The following is a 19674-nucleotide window of genomic DNA, read 5'->3' as shown; positions in this document are numbered from 1 at the left end:
CATCCGTTACCCTCGTTTTCGTTTTATAACATGAAAATTATCCAATTTAATAGAATTTTAGAATCTGGAAACTAACAAGTTCATGCATCTTTGTACAGATAGTGTAGCTTAAACACGATACAGTTGTTTTAAATAAGGATTTTTCAAGTTTATGCGTGCAAATGTCCCATCCGTGACTTTGGAATGGCCGAGATGAAGCTAAATTCGTTGATGTTTTTATACTCTTAATATAATTAATTGAGTAGTCCCTACCATTGAAGACGTGAAAAGAGTTTTTATATTGTGTAACATAACTCCTTTCCTTATTAACATTTATATTCCCTCTGATGCACTTGCATTGGAGGTGTTGCGGGTATGCAGTCCCTATGGGGATGCGATAATTGGGACATTGCCGAAGGAGAAAGAGAATAGCTGAGAAATTCATTTTAATTACAAACACGATCTCTTTATGACGATTGCATACCTAACGATTCTCTAATTTTCTAATTAGCATTGAATGCAAGTGAAATCTAATTATATGTTTCTGTGGGCGGATGATCTAATTTTTTTTTGTTCAGATACAGAATTATATATTTCATAATAATTATACTATGCCAAACAACTGTGGAAAAATTTATTAATGATACAACTGAAAAAAAAAAAATTTTACTAAAAAAACTGAACTCTTATTTCAAAACTTGTTTCCAATGGAATCGATATTAATTTATAATCTAAAACACTTGAAGAAAAGTCTAAGTAGTTAAGCACTTTTCAAATCTGGTGTAAACATTCCATGAAATGACATAAAATTCCTAGAAATCTTTGAAATCCCTCGAAAGCCCGTGAAATCTTTTGACGTCACTTTAAACTTTTTAAAATAAATTTAATAAAATCCTGTGATATTTTTTTAATCTCTGTTTGACATCTAATATCAGTACGAAAGATGTCTCAAAAACGCCCTATGTCTATAAGATGTCTTCAGGACATCTTTAGGATATAAGACGTCTTAGAGACGTTGATTGCATAGACATTAGACGTCCTAAGAACGTCACAAGGACATTCTTGGGTTGTTCATGGTTTTATATCCACCTTAAACGAAGGTTCCGACCGAAAAACGAAAGCATCTTTGGATTCCTCGCCGAAGTATATTGGTGAACCTTTTTATGGTTTAAAAACATTAAAAAATAATCAAGTCATTTTTTTAACAACTTTCAAATTATCTCAGAAATTTCGCGCCTTTTTGTTATTGTTTCAAAACCTCTTCAAATCATTTGAAATCTCTTCAAACCTATGGAAATCTTTCGAAATCTGGAAATTTCTTGAAAATCTTAACAATCCTTTACAATCCCGTAAAAATCTGTAAAATTACATGTAATCTGATAAAACTTCTTAAAATAATAAAAATGTATGCAATTCTAAAAAATCCCTAAGAGGTCTGTCAGAATCACACGAAATTTCTTGAAACATTTGAATTTACATGCAAATCTCTTGAAATTCTTTGGAGTGTCACAAAAATCCTTCAGATGATTAAAATACCATTGCAAAATTTAAGAACATTTGAGTTTCCGTTAAATCTTCTAAAAGCTGACGAATCCCTGATAATCTTATAAAAGTCAACGAATTCCTTGAAATCTTTGTAAAAATTTTCAATTCTTTGATATCCCTTTGCAAATACCATGAAGCCTTCTTAAAGTATTTAAAATTTGTGAAATCTCTTGAAATCCTTTAAAATTCTTTTAAAAAATCTGATTAAAACCTTTGAAATCCTATGAAGTTCTTGGAAACCCTATGCAATCCATTGAAATTTTGAATGCGAATCTTTTAAAACCTTTTTAATCCATTGAAAGCCATTGAAATACTTAAGTGTATTAAAATCCTTGAAATCCCGTCAAATCCTATTAGAGCTGGCGAAATCCCTCACAGAAAAAACTAAAGTTAAATTTTGTTGTATGTAAAATGAGTATGAGTGAATTCGAGCTATACACCGGGGCACCGGATTTAAAACAACACTGAAAAAACAAAACTTAAAATTTGTTGCAGGTAAGAATTGCAACGGTTAAAAATTAAACATATTTCGGCGAAAATTTCACCGACGTTTTGGGGAAATAGTTTTGATCTAGTCTACTACGTCACGCTGAAGTGAGCAAATTTCGATAAAACTTGTAGAATCAGCAACAGAAAACATAAAAAATGGTGCTTACTGATATATCTCCTCCGAAATGAATTAGACTATTGTAAATGAATTATAACTTATCAATTACCATCTAGCAAAAGGCGCAAAAAGCAACTTACAGATGGGAATCCCCATTTCTCTCCAATTTAATGAAGTTAAACGACGATAGAACGCGCTGGTGTCGCAATTCTCGATACATCACGAATAAAAATTGAGCGGTTATAAGGCGAAAGATTATCCAGGCGAGGTTAAAAATCGGAAATTATCTTCGATTCATGTAAAGTTTATCCAGCAAGATTAATTTTTGTTGCGGTCAATCTGTCACCTGGAATCGATGTAAAATTTATCTTTCGTTTTTTATGTGCTTAGAATCTTTTGATATTCTTAGAAATATCTAAAATGCTTTGATATCCATTGAAATCCTTTTGAATATCCCAGTGGGCAAATATGTCCTAAAGTTTTCTTTAGACATCCTGTGGCGGACGTCTTGAGGACGTTCTGAAGACCTTTATAGAATAGAAAAAAAACCAAAGAATGTGTTACAGATGAAAAAATTACCTGACATAGTTAGGATGTCCCAATGCCCACTGGGATACCTTTACAGACCTCGAAATGTCTCTTTGGAAGTAATCGCTATTCCTTGAACTTCTATACAATCTGTGGAAATCTTTGCAATTCTTTGAAATCTCACGAATCCTTCTTAAAATATTTGAAATATATGAAATCTCTTGAAATATCTTAAACAATTTTTAAATTGTTAATAAAAGAAAACTCTGAAATTCCCTCAGGAGTTTTAAAATACCTAAAAATTATTTTAAGCCTTGAAAATCCTATTGAATCCACTAAAATCTTAGAATAATAAATAAAATAATAAAATCTTAAAATATTTTGGAATATTTTGGAAATATTTTCATAAACTTGAAATTGCTTGAAATTCTGTTAAATTCTCTTGAAACCCATTCATATCTCAGGAAATATTTGGAAATCCTTTGAAATTTGCTGAGCGATTTTTAATTCCTTAAAAAATTCCTCTGGAAATTCTTTATAAAAATCTTGCAAATCTTTTTGAATATTTGATGTCGGTAAAGCTGAAAAGTGCCCCAAAAATTATGTTTAAATAATATTATTATTTATTTTGATTATTTATTGGTATCAATCAAGAATTTTTGAGTCTCTGTGCAGTTACCTCTTCGTACCTGACTCGTAATGTGTGTTGCGAAATAAATAATTTCGCAAAAAATCGCACTGTTGTTAAAGTTATGGGCTTAAATGACATGGTTTGAGACTCGATTTCGAATGAGCAATTCTTATCGAGCCATACACGCAATAATGCTTTTTCCAGTGTACGCAATTCTGTATCGACAATATTCTTAATATTCTTCTATCTCATATTTTCTAGGCATGGTGAAAGTTGGTACAATTTTCGAAGCAAAGTGCAACAAGTGATGCTTCAGCCAAGAACTGCAAGGATGTATATCGGTGCGATTGAAGAAGCCAGTCACGACTTTCTACAGAGGTAAATTTTACTAATTTCATTTTAGAAACTTCGCTTTTCCAATGTCTAATCCTCATTTTAATCTTAATAAAAATAATACTGGATTTCAGGATCGAGAAAATCAAAAACTCCGATAGCGAAGTCCCCGGTGACTTCTTAAATGAAATACACAAATGGGCACTTGAATGTGAGTTAAATAATATATTATTATTTAAAAATGAAGAAAATTCTGTTGTATCGACTGTAGATAATATAGAATACAGTATGTTACCGATTGCTGGTAATGTAAAGTATTCTAAATTGCCGACAGTAGTCACATGTAGTTGGCTATATTGCCTTCCTTTAGTGACGTAGAGTGCTGTTTCTTATCATCAATCGGTAATGCAGGACTAATTTTTATCTGCAGTCGATTGAATATTTATTTGACTAAATTTGTTATTTTTTTGAATCGTATTGATATTAAGCCGTTAACCTTCGGGGGGGGGGGGTCGATTTGACCCAGGCCGAAATTTCAAATCGGTGCCATTTACGAACCAAGTGATAACACGGGTCCTTACCCACATTTAAAAAATTGTACTCTAGGATAGAAGCCTCATGTATAGTTTCGAGCCACTTGTATCTTTCAGTCAGCTATAGGGTGCAGTCAAAGTGCAGTTTGGGTCGATTGGACCCCCCCCCCTCCTCCGCGGTTTACGTGTGTATTTCGACGGATAGAACTTGGGGTAAATTTACTATTTTTTTCAGTACCAGCGAGAGTAAGGTAAATGCCCTTAATACTCCTTTTGATCAAAGTATGAAAATTCATTATTTACTACATTTCAGTCAAGTTAGAACGATAATAGTAGCACGAAAGATATCAGGTGCATTTATCATACGATTTCACTTTATATTATTTGAATAAAAAAATCATGGTCCTCTGTGTACATATTTAGATAAAAAAATTTTTTTGTTACTAAATAAATGATTTTGCATAGAACAATGTGTATATTTTTATCAAAACCTCCTACATTCAAACCTAATATAATGCATGAGTTCATGTTGAAAATTAAGGGTTTCAATTCCGCGAACATTTCTTGCAACTTTTTTTCATTGAAAGGCCCACTCTTCCCTTTAATTTTGTTTTTGAACCGTTGAATGTCGTTCATTTGTCTCTGAGCTATAAATTTTTTAATAAAATTATTTTTTTCTCTGAGTTTATTTTTTTATTGTTAACTATATCAACAAAAATTTTAAAAAACACATATTGCAAATTGTACCGTTAAGTAGAAGGTTCAAACAAGAAACATGAATTTTTTCACATTTTTAGGAACACGTTTTCGATTTTTTTAAAGCATCGGGTCGAATAGAGACGAGTTTAATTAATTAATTTTTTCAAATTCATTACACCCCGAATAAAACTGCTTCGACTTAAATTCGACTTGAATTGCCCCCAATCAAGACATGCTGAAGTCGAAAAGTTCGACTTGAGCATGTCTCAGTTTTGATATGGAGCCAGACTTCAATTTGTGTCTTGGAGACAATTTTTTATGTCTTGAAGACATAAATTTATTTCTTGAGTCAAATTTTTATAACTCCAACTCTAACAGTCATAAAAGCTAACCTTTTTTAATGGTTAAACAATATTGTATATTTTTATACAATATATGTTTTAAATCAACTTATTTACGGATTGTTATTCGTATTATGTTTGTTTGACGATGATACCGAAAATGTTGTTTGTTTTTACGTATTTCTAACGGCTTAGGAGATCCTTCTAGAAAGTTACAATTTTCATTTTTTTGAAGAAAATTTCTAAGGGTTATACTCGTTCAGACCCACCGATTCTGAATGTTTAAATTAAAAATAACTAATTTATTAATTACAAATTTTTCATTCATCAATTTTAAACTCATTTATGAGCCAAAAAAGGTTCGATTATCTCAGCCAAGACAAAGCTCGTCTTGAGTCAAGTAAACGTAGTCTTAGTCAAGACAAGGCTAGACTTGAGACAAGTAAACTCCGTTTTACCTGTCGTGGCTATAAAAGTAAGACAAAGGCCTATGTCTCGTCTCAGTTTTGAGACGCAGCCAGATATCGATGCCTTGGAGACGAACTCAAGACATAACCAAATCGAACTCAAGTCGAAGCATTTTTACTCGGAACGGTAATAGTATAGATCTAATTATTATGTTATACCATTTTTTAGCTATAGCACGTATAGCTCTGGACGTACGATTAGGATGTTTGAACGAAAACGCACCAGCAGAAACTCAAGAGTTAATCAATGCAGTTAAAACATTTTTTACGAACGTTGGAATTCTGGAATTGAAAATTCCTTTCTGGAAAGTGTTCAACACGCCTACTTGGTGCCAATTTGTCAACGCTCTTGACGTAATTTTAAAGTAAGAGATGAATTTAGAGAAATAAATGTACATTTGAAAAAATAATTATTAATAGGATTTCATTTCAGGGCAGAATAAATTTTAATTTAATTATTTCTTATTCTTTTTTGCAGTACTACTTCTAGATATACCAAGGAAGCTCTAGAAAGGGCGCAAGCGAAAAGCTCCTCAAATAAGGAGCTTTCCCTTCTTGAACGAGTTGTGGCTACACAAGATAATCCGAAACTAGCTTCCATTCTTGCCTTAGATTTATTCCTCGTTGGTATTGACACGGTGAGATTTTTTTGATATTACCCAGGAAAGAAGAAGTCCATCGAAAAGACGACTCTGTGAATTGCGTATCTGTCATCTGCAGAATTAGAAAATTAAAAATGAATCGGTTTGCGAAGATGTGAATCGGTCATTTTCTCAAGCAGCTTCTAATCTGTCATGTATTGCAATGACCATTTCAAGCAAGATCATATTGAATCTGTTTCCTTCTTTTTGAAAGAGACCGACTTTTTTTAGGTTGAGCTGGCATATTTCACAAGATTTTTTATATTTATACATTAGCAAAAGATTAAAAGAAATCATGCGCAAGTCTAATATATTTCTTTTACTGTTTCAGTTCTATATATTGTAAAGGCTTTTGAGATATATAAGTTATTTAAAAGAATTATAAAATCTAAAAGTCTTTAGAAAACCAATCGGCGGCAATCTTGAATTCCAGTGACAGATACGCAATGCAAAAGCCTTCGAAACTCATTCAACAGAATTAAATGGATTTTTGTTCCTTGGGTATCAAATATTATTTCAAAAATCTATTTTTTTAATCTAAAAACTATTCAACGTAGGCGTCATGTGCCTCAAAAAAATAATTTCGTAGCCTATTAAGACGTTAATCAGGTAGCATAAATCTCCCTCTCTCCCTATCACTCAACCTCCTTCCTTATCGGATCATATCTTATAATATCAACCCCTATTTCTTCACGTCTTTCCTTTTTCCACTTCCATTCATCACTTTCTGATTCGCTATTTCTCATCTCCTTTCCTCTCTTACTCCCCCACTCATAACTTTACCCTCCCTACATATCCTTCAATGCCCTCTCCTCACTTGCACTCTCTTTTTGCCTCATTCCTAATATATCACTCTTACCCCCCTCCCTAATTCTTATCCCAACCATCACATCTCCTTCTCTGATTACCTAGCTTCACCCTACTTCCCCTACGTCCTCTACCTTCCCGCTGTCGCTCTATCTCCTCTCTCATATTGCCCCTCTTATGGAAAAAGTACGACGATCGGACGGATAAACGACCGAAACTATAAAGGTTTCTACCCACAGATATGAAACCCTAAAAATCAATTGATAAGATCAATCATAGTCATCTGGGAACAGATTCCTGTTATCGACACTTATCGATATTTAACGCATTCGAAGTTACTTTCCATGTTATGTCACATCGGTAACAGGAATTTGTGTCCAGAAGTTTGTATTATCGCATCGATTAGTAATTTGTTCTTTTATTCATGCGAAATTAAAAATATCTGAACCCATGTCTTGTTTTATTACTAATCAAAAATTTCTGATGATAAACAATTTACTTTGATTGTTTCTAAGAGAAATATTTAATGATCTCGTGCTCATCTAAATTTCTATTTGACCAAAAATTTGTGTAAATTATGTTAAAGACTTCAAATTCAGTGGCTTCAATTCTATATCAACTGGCCAATCATCCGGGAAAACAAGCACTTGTACACGAAGAGATTTGTAAAACACTTCCGTCTGATGGACAGCCACTTGATGCTAAATATATCGATGACTTGAAGTATTTGAAGGCTTGCATAAGAGAAACTTTGAGGTATAGAACATGTATTTTGCATATATATATTATATATACATAGTATCAATTTCCTGTTTGGAAATATGCTAGAAAGTAAATTCTAAAAACATAAGAAAAACTTGAATATTTGTAAAACGTTTCCCACGTTTTAAATTAAAATATTTAAAATTCCTAAAATTTCTGATATTTAATTATTTTCTGAAGAGAAATTTTGTTGCAATAGGATGTATCCTGTTGTAATTGGAAACGGACGCTGTACTACCAAAGATACTGTAATTTGTGGCTACCAAGTACCGAAAGGCGTAAGTTAAAAGAAAAGTTCATTACTTCAAGGAGATGTGAATTTGTTTAAATAATAAAGCGACCACTCTGGCGTTTATCTGGCGTTTTATTGCTATAGTAACTAATTTCTACAGTTTTTGAATTAGCCCCTCTTTTTAGTAAGCATACTTACGCAGCAAATTAATACTATCTGGTTTATTATGTATTATTTGCAATTATTAGGAATTCCCTTGAATTCCTTTAATTTTACATAGAATTTGTGGAATTCCTTAAATTCTAAGAAGTCCTTTAATCTTAGGGAGTTTAAAACGTTGCAACTAACTAATGGGCATTGAGAAACTTTAGGCATTCTGAAAAACAGAGATTTCAATGATTTTAGATAACTAATAGATTTCATGAAATTCCAGGAATTAAGGGAATTCAAGTCTTTCTGGAAATTAAAGGAATTCAGAGAATTCAAGGCTTTTAGCGAATTCATAGAACTGAAGGAATTTATAAATTTCCCAAAGATACAGAGAGATCGATTTTTATATATTTTGGGGCGCCGAATACGAATACGACTTGTTTCTCTCCAGCACATCGGGATTTGCCCCTATATGCGGAAAATTCCCTATAAAATGAGCTTCGTCGGGTATGAAATAACCCTTGTTATTGAAATCGTCTGAAAAAAGATCAGGCGTGATGTTTTTATGTATTTTGGGCAGGGCTTGTTAGTTACGCGTAACTCGAGTATTTTCTACGTGTATTACGTTTTTGGCGTAACATACGTCGAAAACAATAGAAAACTTCTGTAAGTTACGTTTTCAAGATGGCCGACTTGCAAAATCAGTGTCATCAGTGTTGACAAGTACGTAATATCATTTTTGAAATATAATAATTATTAATAATTCTGTAGAATGGGTTTAAAAGTATTCCAAGTAATTTAAAATAATTTTAAACAATTCAAAGGAATTCTTCGAATTTCTCAAATGTGGAATTTTCTAAAATCCTCGCTTTCCTTGCATTCTCATTGTTCGTTGAATACTAAGAATTCTTTGAATTCTCTATATAGTAACGGTTTTTTTGCTTTGAGATTCGGAAGTTACAAAATAAGGTCATTCGAATAAATTGATAGAAGCGATACATCAGCTGAAGGTTATTTTAATGTTACAATACTATTAATTTATTTTTTAATTTCAATTAATGTAAAGAATGCGTAATTTATTATTGAAAAACGCAATTGCTTCTGGAATTCGCTTGAATGACTGAATTTCTGCATTTTCTGAAATCCTAATATTCCTAGTATTCATGTATCGATCTGTTACGTATATAGCAGTTTTGTACGTTTCTTATGTTATTGGAGACAGTAAGAAAGTTACAGAGCTGCTACAAATTCGTTGCAGAACATGTTTAAACAGCGTTCTAAAATTATTATAGAATTATTTTCAGTGACTCTTGAGCAAATTTATTATAAAAACCTGTTGTTAAAGTATGTTACTTTCTCTTTTGTAACAGTTGCTTAACTGTTATATACTCGTCTTTAATACAGGCTTTTGGATACATAAATTGTGCATGTCGTTCATATTTTTAAATGACAAAGAAACATGAATATTACGTCTTAAATCGGAAGTCCTATTTTGAAATTGCTTAAGTACTATTGAGTATACAATTATTAGTCATCCTTGACATTCTTCATTGTACATATAGAAATAGTACAGAGGGCTCATAAACCTACTCCTATGATTTATCGTTGAAAATACAATAGCACTTGACCTTTAGAGTGAATTACCAGAGATAAATATTTGTTTGGCAGGTGCATGTGGTGTTTCAACACTACGTGATCAGCAATCAGGACAGGTACTTCCCAAGAAGTAAAGAATTTCTACCGGAGCGATGGCTAGGTGGTGACAAAATGTGCCATCCTTTTGCGTCTCTCCCTTTCGGATACGGAAGGCGTATGTGCATCGGGCGACGCTTCGCTGAACTTGAAATGATCATTGTAATCAGCAAGGTGAGCTATAGCCATGGAGAAAAATGGATGTTTAAATGTAAATGTTCAAAGGGTAAGATTGTCCCACCTAACATGCAGATATTCATGCGCATTACGCTTTGGAATTTCACGGCTATATTTGGCTGGTATATATTTTCGATATTACAATTTTGGAAAATTTCCGAAGAATCAAAATTAGCCATCCTTAATTAAAATTGGATAACGAATTTTGTCTGTCTACAGGAGGGAAGTATGATCTTAAGTTTCATTTGAAGTTTTACTCGAACACATTTAACAAAATGTTTATAAATTTAAAATAAATTTTGAGTGTAAGTAACCTAAAATAGTTAGAACTTTAAATGCAAATTACAGATAATTCGTTCTCCGCTTACTTACCCATTTTTTATTTTAAATTAAAAATATTAAACATAACCTCAAATTGACAATGTAACATCTCTGATCTAAATCTCACACCCTTTATCTGTTTTTCGTTCATTTTCGAACATTAAAGTTTAATTTTAAATTCATAAAAAAAGTTATTAATTTATTTCTTAAATGACCAGAAATAAGTAAAATTCTCAAATATTTACAGACGTTATTTGACATAACCATACATGTAATATCTCGAATATTTCAGTTGAACATTTTGGATGTTTGTAACATCTCACTTTTTAATATCTAGGGTCCGTTCACATATTACGTAACGCGCCAGGGGGAGGGGGGGATTTGTTACGAAACGTTACATGGGGGGGGGGGTCATCAAATGCGTTACGTAACATCGAACTTATGATTTTATGCGCTAATTGATTCAAATTTTAGCGCCGCTTTTATTAGGTTTATGTAGGCAATGAGTTGTGTTGATATTGGCAGCGCTGCTTATGTGGTGCATTGTGAGAGAGGAACAAACGACTGCGGTTGAAAAATAAATATTTTATAAACTAATCGTTCTCAGTTTGAAATTATTAATATAGAAAACATCAGACAGTAATATTTGAATATTCTATAAGTGAAATTAGGATGCACACTGTTTGAAACGCTGTGAAGTAGCAAAATCAAGATTTGTTACGTTACCGGGGGGGGGGGGGACGTTTTGTCACCTTTGAACTGAAATAAAGCGCAATATGATAACGTAAAAGCAGGTTCCGGAGGTTTGTACGATATTACAATGCACTAAAGTCGCTTGGCCACTACTAGAACCTTCACACACACACACACACGCACACACACACACACGCACACACACACACACACACACACACACAATAAAATAATAATACAATATAAAATCTTGCAATGTACGATATCAGCATTTTACGCTATTATAATGTGATAATTACGATATATAGCGCAGGAATTACGGTATATATTGCAACTCATGCGATATCGTTTTCTCTGTGTCAAATGCTAACTTTGAACATCTAGATTAATGTCCTATAGTTAAACATAAAATATGTTAATCCTACATATCTCTATGGGACGCTTGAGCATCCAGTTTTCTCTGTGTAGTATTTCTTCATCGCAATTCAAGTTTCACAATGGATTGCGATTGATTTGGACAGATTTCGACAACTTTCTGAGATTTTAAACGAAGGTAAACTGACCATTACTAGGACAGTTACGAAAACCTAACCCACATAAACACAATTTTAAAATTAGGAATTGAAATGTTTGGTACAAAAACCGTTATACTAAGTGGCTAAGACATTATCTGCTCGATTAGAACAAAAAGTACATTAGTAATTTTATAGTAAATTAATGTAAATTGATATTTTTAAATCTAGTCAGATCACCCATTAGTGGGAAACGAATTCTGGGGCATATCCTTAAGTGGGACACCAAAGAAGCCAATACTGAGATATGGAAAATCAAATGAAGTTTATCTAAATAAAATGGCACAATTTTCTTATAATTTATTACAGAATACATTAGAAAGCAAGAACAGATTGTGATTACCGTCTAATTCTAACCTCAAATTTTGCCAACTGCTTAGGTAAGTAATTTATAACAATATAATAATAACTCATAAATTAAATTGTTTAATAAAATTAGTTGTTTTCGGTTCGAAAATTCGTCATTTTAATTATAAATTACATTTTCTGTGAGAAAATACAACTGTTTTGTTAAAAATGATATTGTTTAGGTAGAAAATTCATAAATTTGGTTAAAAAAATATATTTTTTAATTAAAAAATCTTATTTGGTTAAAAAATCATGTCATGTTTAATTTATAATTAAAACACTTTTCGTTTGAAATTTCAACTATTATATTTTTTTATGAAAATTAATCTTTTTTATTTAAAAATCCAAGAATATGTTAGAACATTGAAGTATTAGCTTAACAAAAAAAGTTAAATTCTTATAAGAAATATAATAGTTGATATTTGAACCAAAAAGAACCAAAGTTGCATTTTTTCTCAAGAAACATGACATTTATAATTAAAAAGATACGTTTTCGAACCAAAAGACGAATTTTTAAAAAAGTAGTTCAAATATTAATCAAAAAACATTTTTCAGTCAAGAAATAAAAAAAAATTTAACCAAACTTTTGAATTTTCAAGTCAAAAAGATGAGTTTTCTTCAAAACAGTTATATATTTAATTTAAAAAAATAAATTTTCAACAGAAGTTAATTGACCTAGTTTACCTCAAAAAGTAAATCGATAATATTAATCTTATTAATATTTCATATAAATCTATAATATTGAATTTTAATGCATACTTATTCATTTTTGTTGGAAAATTAAATTTATTAGATACTATATTACATTACTTACCTAAGCAGTTGGGAAAAATTGAGGTTAGATTTGGAGGTTTCAGTAAACTACTTTGAACAACTTTTTTAGGATGAATAATCAATTAAACGGTAAGGTTGTGTCTTATAAACAATATTTTAAATATATCACTAAAATAATACTGCGACATTTAATTAAAAACACGGCGAAAGTGACCGAAAATGGGCACTTTTCTGTTGCCAGAGGTACGCACACACTCATGTGCAAAACACACGTATAGTTCAGAACTTCCCGAGCGTGGCGTGCCAATCGCACTTAAAAAAATATGGCCGCCTCCATTGTTTTGTTTTGATGGGTCGCTTGAATAAATAAATATATTATAAATAAATCATTAGCAGATTATAAGTGAACTGGGTGAATGCGGCCATCTCCACTGTAACTAACAATATGAAATTGGAATTGAATATTTAATCAACTCTACATAATGGTATTTTTAACTCACAATAACAATTTTTCTTTATTAGAACGAAGTTTTTTATTTTCTTAGTGCAAGATTTCCAAAAAAATTAAATGAATACCTTATTTATACTGCACACTATAATTAATGCGTTTTCTTAAATCTTGCTTGCATTGTTTTAAAAATGCACATTCATTTTGAAATAAGTAGTGAAAATGCATTATTTATATATGAAAATAACAATAAGCATACATCTTACACCACTTTGAAAGTCTTGTATATACTTGAAACCACACTTATTGGATCAATTGTTCAATCATTATTTACTTACATTTCACTTGCGTTTGAGGTTATGTGAGTGTCATGTTCACATCGGCGGCCATATTTTTTTTAAGTACAGTTGGCACGCCACGCTCGGGAAGTTTTAAACTATACGGACGTGTGATTTTGCATATGTGTGTGTGCGTACTTCTAGCAATAGAAAAGTGCTCATTTTCAATTCCACTCGTTTGGTCTCCTTATGTCTCTTCTCCATGGTCTCAGTTATGGTAACACAATTTCGCAATTCACGCTCAAGTGTCCGAAACTGAGACAGTCAGCGACAGCTCGTCACGATTTAGGCAACTTCGTCACAAAATTTTTCAAATGAGGGACATTAAAATATTCATAAGTTATCGAATAAAATCGCTAATAAAACTATGAATTTTATTCTTAAGCGTGTTAAAAATGTGCGAAAACATTACTTTTTCTTTCAGTGTAGGAAATTTCAATAATATAATGCTGTAAATGTTATGCGGAATGTTTTGAAATAAGAAAAAAAATGGCGAATTTTGTAGCAGTTCATTCACACATTTTGAGGAATATTTTTGACTATTTTGTACTAAATGTATAACTTGTCAAGACAAAAATAAATAGTGGTAACAAATTTAAATGAACTTCAAAAATAATAGAACATTTTTACTTTTATAATTTATGTTGGAATATAAAAGATACTCAACGATATTTATTATTGTCCCAGTATTGAATATACTTTTTACGTTGTCCTAGTAATGGACGGTTTAACTTATATTCCAAGAAATTTCATAGGATTGGTTAGAGAATGTCTAGTAATTACGTAAGAAATGATTTTTGAAATTTCAGACACTCCCTACCCTATTGCAAGGATTTGTAAGCTTTGTATGACCTTCTCTCTCTTACACGATTTGATTTTTTCTAGGCAATACCTAAAAATAATATCAAATATTTTCACCGCAAACAAGAATTCAAGGTTTTTAAAAGTATTTCAATACAGAAAAAACTAGGGTACGAAATGTTGCAGAACCGAAAAGTCGTGAGTAGATGAATATCTCGTAGGAGCACATTCGTGCGATTCGTTTGTTGACCGACTCAGAGTCATCGGTCGTATTCAAGGTGTTCATATACAAAATTCGACATAAATTTTTAAAATTTATCAGATTTTATTGGATTTCAAAGGATTCCAAGCAAGCGCGAATCCAGACAAGCGACTAACAAGTAGGCAGAAAACTATAAACATCCAAAGAGCGTGTTTGAGATGTTCCTAGGACCTCTCTAGGACATTCTTAAATTTTTTGCCCGCTGGATAGGCGTGTAGACGTCGGAAAATTTTATACTTTCAACATTTTTCAAGAAAATTCATAGAATTTCCAAGGATTTTAATTATTTTAAGGAATGTTCAAAGCCTTTAAACGTTTTAAGTAATTCTACAAGAGTTTAAAGATTTTACGGCAGTTTAAGGGATTGCACAATAGTTAATTAAGGGATTTGATACTATTTCAAACGAAGACTATTTTCTTACGTAGACAAAATTACGAAATCCCTTTCAAACTAGTTCGTAAAGTTATTTCGAAACTCGTGACCTTTTAAAGAAGCAATTTTCTTATTCATAGACGAACGAAACTTTTATACTAATTGTCATAGGAATTTCGTAATAAGCTTTTTTCGACGTTCAAGATGTGCTAAATGCAGACAATTTGAGGAAAAGTTTCACTCAAACTGAAATATTAACGCGGCATCTCGTGAAGTCTCGTAAATAAAATAAATTAATTAACCTAAGAACCTTCTTTCTTTAAAAAATGGGATTATTCTAATTAATTTATTTTATTTACGAGACTTCACGAGATGCCGCGTTAATATTTCAGTTTGAGTGAAACTTTTCCTCAAATTGTCTGCATTTAGCACATCTTGAACGTCGAAAAAAGCTTATTACGAAATTCCTATGACAATTAGTATAAAAGTTTCGTACGTCTATGAATAAGAAAATTGCTTCTTTAAAAGGTCACGAGTTTCGAAATAACTTTACGAACTAGTTTGAAAGGGATTTCGTAATTTTGTCTTCGTAAGAAAATTATAAATCCTATAGAAACTTACGAGAATTCTGCACTGTCGTCCAAATTAAAAAGATACACAAGTGACAATTATTATGAAAGATGAGTTTTTTGTATCGTTGGATTCGTAGGAGAAAGCTGCATCTAACTGTGTTAATAAAAATGATTAATTATTAATATTTATTGAAAAAAACGATTGTTTATAAATGAGAAAAGTCGAAGAAGTAGAAAAACACAACATAAAAAGATACCTTGTGTCTTTTCTGCCTTGTGCAAGTGACAGAGGGCGGAGCGAACTTACAAACGAAAAGCATCGCTTGTCCTTACGTATGTTTTAGACTTGTGATATAGGTCGGACTCTGCTCGGAAATCCAAGGGAAATAAGTCCCGGCTAAATTCATCTACACACTAACCATATGTTTTGTTTTGTATTTTGAGGCTGCACTCAAGCTCTTGGACAAAGTGCGTAATGAGATAATTCTCAAAGAATGTGGTACAGAAAAATACTAGTTGGCACAGGGGAATGAAATCGGTTAAAATCGTTCGGGCATGTTTAAAGAATGCCAGATGAACGACTAACGAAACAAGTTTATCAAGGTAAAGTAAATGGCAGCGTGCTCTGAGGCAGACCGCGAAAAGAATTGTTAGAATGTGTGAGATCGTAATTAGAAGAGACGTAAGAAGCCACCAAAACACGAGAGCTTGCATGAAAAAATGCTTGGATGTAAAAGAAGCTCTTCACTTGAGGTAATTGCTAGAGAGATTGATCAGCAACCTGAGCCGGAGCAGTGTTGTCAAACGAACGTGTTATTCAAATAAATAACTCGAGAATTCTAGATCAATAAAAAAATTCTATAACCCCTTTATCACATTACTCCCTTTCCCACCGAGTGAGTCACGCCTACCCCGAAAGGGAAATTATTCGATGTTAAGTTTCTTTGGGCAAACAATTTTTCTCGATTTTCTCATTTCGAATGAGATTGGTCTTATGCATCTTTTTAGCTTGTACGGCAGTACAAAGAGATGTTAAATTTGTATAGAAGGGTACTGAACGCTAATATCTTAAGAATAAAAATTACTTTTTGGTTACATTAAACGATTTTATAACTGATTATCATTTTTATGAATAAAATTGATAAATCTATGTAAATCTTCTAAAGAATAATAAAGATTTTAATCAATTTAAATATACTACAAGAGTGTATGGGGAAATAAAATTGAACTAATTTGATTAAGAGTTTAATTAATAATAAGCTGTCGTTACAGTCCAATCAAATAATTGTATATTATTAAATAATTTGAGTAAACATTAGTGAAGGTCATTTTGTATGAATGAATCAATGTCTTGCGATTAAAGCAGGACATAGTCCATTTAAACCAGAAATACTGGAGAAAACCTCTTAGCATTCATTTATTCATGTTTAGAACAGGTGGAAATGTATTCACGGGTCATTAAACGCAAGCAGTCGCGTGTGGCATTGAATTTTAATCACATGAAAGTGCCGCCTTCGAATGAAGATATATTGACTCTTCTAGAATAATCGGACGACGAGGTCAAAATTCTGAAGAATCTATCATTATCAATCATTGCACCTATTAAATAATGAAGAATCTGTTGAGGACATAAAATGTTTCAAATTTCAGAATAAACACTTTTTGTACGTCGAGCTCCCGCTCCCATTTACAATAGACTAAAAAACATTTTTTCATCTGTATCGATAACAGGCTTTAAAGACATAAAATGTTCTAAAATAGGGAAAATAAGGAGATTTTTTACGAGAACAAGGAAATAAATTATTTTCAATAATATGAATTTGGGTATTATATTATATCAAAGTTCAAATTCTTAAATTTCCTACTATTTCAAGTAGAAATATTACATTTTCAACAATATAGATGATTTTTTAACATAATAATTGCATTTTCAATCAGGGGCCATTCACAAAATACGCGATACGTTTAGGGGATGGGTGGGGTACTGACGAAGTATCATTCTCCATGTTAAGACCAATGGAGAAAGTATCACCCAGGGGGGGGGGGAGGGGGTCAGAAGTTCCTGAAAAATGTATCACGTATTTTGTGGATGGCCCCCCAAGAAGATTAATTTTTTACCAAAAGACGAATTTTCGACCTCATACAAGAATTTTTAAACAAATAGTTGCATTTTCAAATAAAAAAATCATTTTTAACCAAAAATGAGGAATCTTGTACCAAAATTGAATTGAAAAATATTAATTTTCAACACAATTAGACAAATTTTCAACCAAACAAGATTTTTTAGTCAGCATAGAAAAAAATTTCAGCCAAATTGTTGAATTTCCAACAAAAAATACGAATTTCCAGCAACCAATTAAATTGGTTAAAAACTTTTCTTCAGGGTCGAAAATTTAAGAAATTGGTTGAAAGTCGAACTGCTTTGTAAACAAATATTTTGTTATTAAATATTCATAATTTGAGTCGAAAGTTCATCTCTTTCGTCGATATTTTATTTATTTTGTTGACAATGTAACTATTTTATTGAAAGTCCAATTATTTTGTTGAAATTTAGTTTTTTAGTAGAAAAGTGATTTTTTAAACTAAACGTTTGACTGTTTCAGTTGCAGATTCATTATTCTAGTTAAAAAATAACTTTTCTGTTAAAAATTCATATTTCTCGTTTGAAAATTAGCTTGTTTGTAAAAAATCGCCGTTTTGACGTGAAAATAAACCAATTTCGTTGTATTTTTTTCTCTCTTTTGACTGAAGAGTTTTTTTGGTTTTTACCTGTATTCGATTTAAAGCTAAAATATTGTTTGTTGGAATATCAACTGTTACATTTTTCGTTGAAAAGTCATATTTTTTGGTTTGAAAATTCAACTTCTTGTTTAAAAGTTGAATTAAATTGTTAAAAACTTACAAATTCATTTTTTTTGTTAAAGATTTATAATTTTCGTTAAAAACTTATCCTTCTCGTTTAAGTCAGTACTATTTTATTGAAAATTATTTTTTTTTTGAGTTGAAATGAATTTTTTTAACTTTAAAAAATTTGACTATTCCATTTTTTGTTAAAAATTTATCCTTTTTAGTTGAAAATTACAACAGGAAATTCAACCACGCATGAATTTTTAACAAAAATGTTGAATTTTCAATAAAATATATGCAGTTTTCACCAAATAATAAAAGTTTTATCTCAAAAAAAAATTCTGAACCACAAATATAATTATAGACTTTACAACCAATAAGAATGAACTTTCAAGCAAAACTAGTTAGATTTTTTAAATTATTTTTTTATTATTCAGTTCGCATTTAAGTGACAAACCAAGAAAAAGGGTAAAGGAAATCCTGATGAACTGTTAAATATTTCATTGGAAAGCTGGAAATTTTGCTTAAAATATTAAGTTCTTTTCTAATATACACATTTTTTTATTTCAAACTACATTATAAATCTGGACTACAGCGTGCGTCGGAATCTGTCAAAATGTTGTGTGTCAAATAAAATAAAGTAGATTTCTGGACCAATCAAAAATAAATGAAGTTACAAAGTACTGTCAGAAATATAACACATGAGAAGTTTTGTTCCTTATTTCCGACGGTAGTGTAGTTTAATCTAAAAATTGTGATAAGAAATGGAGAAATATTTGTTACTAATTCACTTTTTCGAATTTTTTCAGATTATGCAAGCTTACAAGGTTGAGTATAATTATGAAAAATTGGATTACTACATCAACCCCATGTATTCGCCAAAAGGACCTCTCAAGTTCAAATTTGTTAAAAGGTATTAGAGTCTAATATTAAGAAAAATTATTTTATATTATATTCTCATCGTCTAGTAAATTTAAACAAATTAGAGTACACAAGCATAGGGCAATCTGTGTACATTACAACACGTGTGTTTCTAAAAGGAAAACACCAAATAGCATTAATACAAATGTAGTATATTTAAATTTTGTACGCTCTAACTATACTTGAAATGTAATAAGTATAAAAAATGTTTTTATATCAGAATTTTGTATGTAGTTTGAATTACTTTTGCTCCAAATTTTTCGATTTTAATCAAATGTAA

At 31.3% G+C, this 19674-nt stretch overlaps 1 protein-coding gene across 1 annotated transcript; it reads left to right on the top strand.

The window, feature by feature from the left end:
* Positions 1-3551: 3551 nt before the first annotated feature.
* Positions 3552-19613, top strand: LOC117173984 (probable cytochrome P450 301a1, mitochondrial). The gene is made up of 8 exons (XM_033362659.1): positions 3552-3668; positions 3758-3834; positions 5833-6028; positions 6142-6301; positions 7698-7867; positions 8073-8151; positions 9924-10121; positions 19283-19613. The coding sequence occupies exons 1-8, from the start codon at positions 3598-3600 to the stop codon at positions 19391-19393; spliced, it is 1062 nt and encodes a 353-aa protein (XP_033218550.1). The 5' UTR covers positions 3552-3597; the 3' UTR covers positions 19394-19613.
* Positions 19614-19674: the final 61 nt, after the last annotated feature.

The sequence above is a fragment of the Belonocnema kinseyi genome, chromosome 5, assembly GCF_010883055.1.
Source record: "Belonocnema kinseyi isolate 2016_QV_RU_SX_M_011 chromosome 5, B_treatae_v1, whole genome shotgun sequence".
Taxonomy (NCBI): Eukaryota; Metazoa; Arthropoda; class Insecta; order Hymenoptera; family Cynipidae; genus Belonocnema; species Belonocnema kinseyi.
Note: the sequence above shows the minus strand (reverse complement) of the source record. Positions and strands in the feature narration are given on the sequence as shown.

What these genes read in the sequence shown, in the direction of transcription:
- LOC117173984 (XM_033362659.1), top strand. Translation starts at nt 3,598, where the DNA reads ATGCTTCAGCCAAGAACTGCAAGGATGTATATCGGTGCGATTGAAGAA. An exon ending in AGTCACGACTTTCTACAGAG is followed by an intron (nt 3,669 to 3,757) that starts GTAAATTTTACT and finishes ACTGGATTTCAG; the next exon opens with GATCGAGAAAATCAAAAACT. An exon ending in TGCATAAGAGAAACTTTGAG is followed by an intron (nt 7,868 to 8,072) that starts GTATAGAACATG and finishes TTGTTGCAATAG; the next exon opens with GATGTATCCTGTTGTAATTG.